This window comes from Electrona antarctica (assembly GCF_951216825.1).
Source record: "Electrona antarctica genome assembly, chromosome: 9".
Classification (NCBI taxonomy): domain Eukaryota; kingdom Metazoa; phylum Chordata; class Actinopteri; order Myctophiformes; family Myctophidae; genus Electrona; species Electrona antarctica.
The window spans coordinates 55,386,100-55,390,430 of NC_136790.1; the positions used below are offsets into that span (position 1 = coordinate 55,386,100).

At 48.7% G+C, this 4,331-nt stretch overlaps 1 protein-coding gene across 1 annotated transcript; it reads right to left on the reverse strand.

The window, feature by feature from the left end:
• Positions 1 to 2,995: 2,995 nt before the first annotated feature.
• On the reverse strand, positions 2,996 to 3,586 carry LOC306929438 (beta-crystallin A4-like; the record flags this gene model as incomplete). The annotated part of the gene is made up of 1 exon (XM_079509975.1): positions 2,996 to 3,586. The coding sequence occupies one exon, from the start codon at positions 3,584 to 3,586 to the stop codon at positions 2,996 to 2,998; it is 591 nt and encodes a 196-aa protein (XP_079366101.1).
• Positions 3,587 to 4,331: the final 745 nt, after the last annotated feature.

The following is a 4,331-nucleotide window of genomic DNA, read 5'->3' on the forward strand; positions in this document are numbered from 1 at the left end:
ACCAGATAATTTGGTTTCATTTCATGCTCTCAAGAGTCCAAATAGACCCGCAAGGGTCCATTTGGTTTACATATTAGTAGAAACAAAGAAGTGGAAGAGTGGAAGACATTGAATTGTTACATTTTATTCATCAAATGGTTTCTATTTTAAAGTTTCTATTTAAAATCCAATCCACTTTATTTATATAGCACATTTCACAACTCAGGGTTTACAAAGGCCACACACATAACAAAAATCACACCCGTGTGAACTGAGTGGTGTAAGGTCTTATATAGACTGATCAGCTGTGGTCTGACGTAATGTCTGACGTAATGAAATCACACCCGTGTGAACTGAGTGGTGTAAGGTCTTATATAGACTGATCAGCTGTGGTCTGACGTAATGAAATCACACCCGTGTGAACTGGATGACCTTAGCAACCATGCTCATTTTTGAGTGGTGTAAACCACTCCTACAACTGGCTTTTGTGTGCAGAAAAAAATGAGCATGGTTGCTATGTTCAAAATAATTTCTGACGTAATTAAATCACACCCGGGTGAACTGGATGACTGTAGCAACCATGCTCATTTTCTCTGCACAAAAAAAGCCAGTTGTGAAATCACATCCGGGTGTGATTTCATTACGTCAGATCAGAGCTGATCAGGCTATATAAAACCTTACACCACTCAGTTCACACGGGTGTGATTTTTTTGGTACAGACAGACAGACAGACAGACACGTAAACTAACAAAGCCAGTCGTAGGAGTGGTTTACACCACTCAAAAACACAGAGAACTCAAACGGAATTAAAAGCCAAGGTGTAAAGGTGTAACCTGACTCCGCCAGATGGGGCAGCAGAGAGTACACTGGGTTCCCCCCTCCTGCTCCCATCTGGGAACTCTCAGGCAGACTTGATGCCCGGCCACAAAACGGCCTGGCCAATCAGTGGCAGCTAGAGGCGGGATCAAGGCAGCACTGTGTATGCCTTGATCCCGCCTCTAGCTGCTGTACCCAGTGTACTCTCTGCTGCCCAATCTGGCGGAGTCAGGTTAGTAAAGGTGGGTCTTAAGGCGAGAAAAAGTCTGGATGGTGGGGATCAGTTTGGCATGGGAGGGGAGGTCATTCCACAGTTTGGATGGTGGGGGTCAGTTTGACATGGGAGGGGAGGTCATTCCACAGTTTGGATTGTGGGGGTCAGTTTGACATGGGAGGGGAAGTCATTCCACAGTTTGGATGGTGGGGGTCAGTTTGACATGGGAGGGGAGGTCATTCCACAGTTTGGATGGTGGGGGTCAGTTTGGCATGGGAGGGGAGGTCATTCCACAGTTTGGATGGTGGGGGTCAGTTTGGCATGGGAGGGGAGGTCATTCCACAGTTTGGATAGTGGGGGTCAGTTTGGCATGGGAGGGGAGGTCATTCCACAGTCTGGGGGCTACGACAGCAAAAGCTCGGTCACCTCTGGTCTTTAGACGTGCCTTTTTTGTGACCTTATAAGATTCAACTGGCCTTGAGGGGGTATAAACCGATCTACAAGATCACAGAGAGAGTGCGGTGCCATTCAGCCCATTCAGTGATTTGAAGATAAACAGTACAACCTTAAAATCAACTCTAAAACGAACGGGGAGCCAGTGAAGAGATGCCAGGACAGGTGTTATATGGTCACGCCTGCCCGAGGTTCCAGTTAGGAGATGCGACGCAGAATCTTGGACCAGCATGTAGACGTGTCATGGAGGCCTGGTTTAATCTGTAGACGTGTCATGGAGGCCTGGTTTAATCTGTAGACGTGTCATGGAGGCCTGGTTTAAGCTGTAGACGTGTCATGGAGGCCTGGTTTAAGCTGTAGACATGCTATGGAGGCCTGGTTTAAGCTGTAGACGTGTCATGGAAGCCTGGTTTAAGCTGTAGACATGCTATGGAGGCCTGGTTTAAGCTGTAGACGTGTCATGGAGATCTGGTTTAAGCTGTAGACATGCTATGGAGGCCTGGTTTAAGCTGTAGACGTGTCATGGAGGCCTGGTTTAAGCTGTAGACGTGTCATGGAGGCCTGGTTTAAGCTGTAGACGTGTCATGGAGGCCTGGATTAAGCTGTAGACTTGTCATGGAGGCCTGGTTTAAGCTGTAGACGTGTCATGGAGGCCTGGTTTAAGCTGTAGACATGCTATGGAGGCCTGGTTTAAGCTGTAGACGTGTCATGGAGGCCTGCGGTTTAACCCACTTTGGCCTGACGTCGGATTTAAAAAATTGTCTTCTAAATCCTGACAGTTTTCTGAAATACCTCATGTTTCTATGTCAGTGGTGCTCAATATTTCATGTCAAGGACCCCCAGAAATGATATGTAATTGGCCCCCGACCTCCATTTGAAAATATGTTGTTCCAGGGACAACCGCCCCGGAAGGCAAAGATATGAGTTAAAAACGTTTGCTCTGAAAGAATATATAGCTATTTTTCAATAGCTAAAGCATAACTTTAAAACACCAAAAGGGGTTCCCGCCCAAAATAGGTTAAGCTGTAGACGTGTCATGGAGGTCTGGTTTAAGCTGTAGACGTGTAATGGAGGTCTGGTTTAAGGTGTAGACGTGTCATGGAGGCCTGGTTTAAGGTGTAGACGTGTCATGGAGGCCTGGTTTAAGGTGTAGACGTGTCATGGAGGCCTGGTTTAAGGTGTAGACGTGTCATGGAGGCCTGGTTTAAGGTGTAGACGTGTCATGGAGGCCTGGTTTAAGCTGTAGACATGCTATGGAGGCCTGGTTTAAGCTGTAGACATGTAATGGAGGTCTGGTTTAAGATGTAGACGTGTCATGGAGGCCTGGTTTAAGCTGTAGACATGCTATGGAGGCCTGGTTTAAGCTGTAGACATGCTATGGAGGCCTGGTTTAAGCTGTAGACATGCTATGGAGGCCTGGTTTAAGCTGTAGACGTGTCATGGAGGTCTGTTTTTTTTTGGGGGGAGAGCAGTAGAGGGGTCAAGGGTGAAGCATCACATGGGAGAGTGAGGGTCAGGAGTTATTTAAAGTGGTTACTGCTGAATGCGGCGGATGGACTGGATCTGAGGGGTCTGGGAATGGGATCCGAACTCCCTAAAGTGCTTGTACTCTCCGCAGTGGCGGTCGCACTCCATGATGTACTGGTATCCACGGTAGCCGGGATACTGGTAGCACACGAAGGATCCAGACTGCACCCTCAGAGAGCCAACTTCGTTGTTGCACCATCCCATGGCCTGGAGGGAGGGGTAGTCGTCGCTCAGCTCGCCCTTGCGGCCCATGAAGTTCTCACGCTCGAAGATGGTCATGCGGCACTCCCTGTGGTTAGCGCAGGCAATGGGCCTGAAGGAAGTCATCCTCTCGATGTGATAGGCGTTGCTGCCTCCGAAGGCGTCGCACTGAGGGTACTCTCCTCTCTCCAGCACGAACTGCTGGCCCTGGTAGGAGGCATGCTCGTAGCCGACCCAGGCTCCGCTCTCCACCCTCAGGGAGCGCACGGTCTCGAAGCCGAACGCCATCACGTTGCAGCACTCGGAGGTGAACTCATGGCGACGGCCCTGGAAGCACTCCTCGTCGAAGACAACGATCTTCCAGTGGCCGGAGAACTTGGTGCAGTGACGAGTCATGATGTCTTGCTTTGATGCCCTTGGGGAGACGTCCTGGTGTGGGAATGAGAGCAAACACGCGCCACCCCACCCTTTTAAAGCCTCCCCTGGCAAAGGGCCATGCTGAAAGCACCGGCTCAGCAGCGAGGGAGGGGCTTCGCATTGTCCAGCGCCACAAAGGCAGGTTTAATCTATAGAGGGAGCAGAAGTGCCGACGCCCACAATATCACCCGTGGGTGCCTTGGACACAGAGAGAGGCACGCGGCTGGCTGGGCCGGGCCGGGCCGGGCCGGGCGGCGGGGGGACAGCAGAGAGAATACATGGAGATGGGATAGGGTGGACTGGAGACAAGTGATTCAGATTTATTCAGATTTCAGATTTATTCAGATGGATCCCCATTAGCTGCCACCGAAGTAGCAGCTACTCTTCCTGGGGTCCATGACAAACAATACATATAACACAACACAATAAAAAAATAACACTGCACAATAAAAACAGGTGCAATCTTGAAAAAAATAGATTCATAATACAAAATACAAATGCATTTAAGACATTAAAAATACAGAGACAATAAAAACACTAAACAAGACATCCCCTTAAATGATGTCAGTTAATTATAAAATTGGGGTAATTGATCAGGTGTCTCTTAAGGAGCCTCTTAAAACTAGCCTTACTGGGTGCTTCCGTGATTATAGTTGGTAACGTGTTCCATACTGAAATAGCCCTGAACATTACAGATCTGCAAACCGCATTTGTTCTGAGTTTT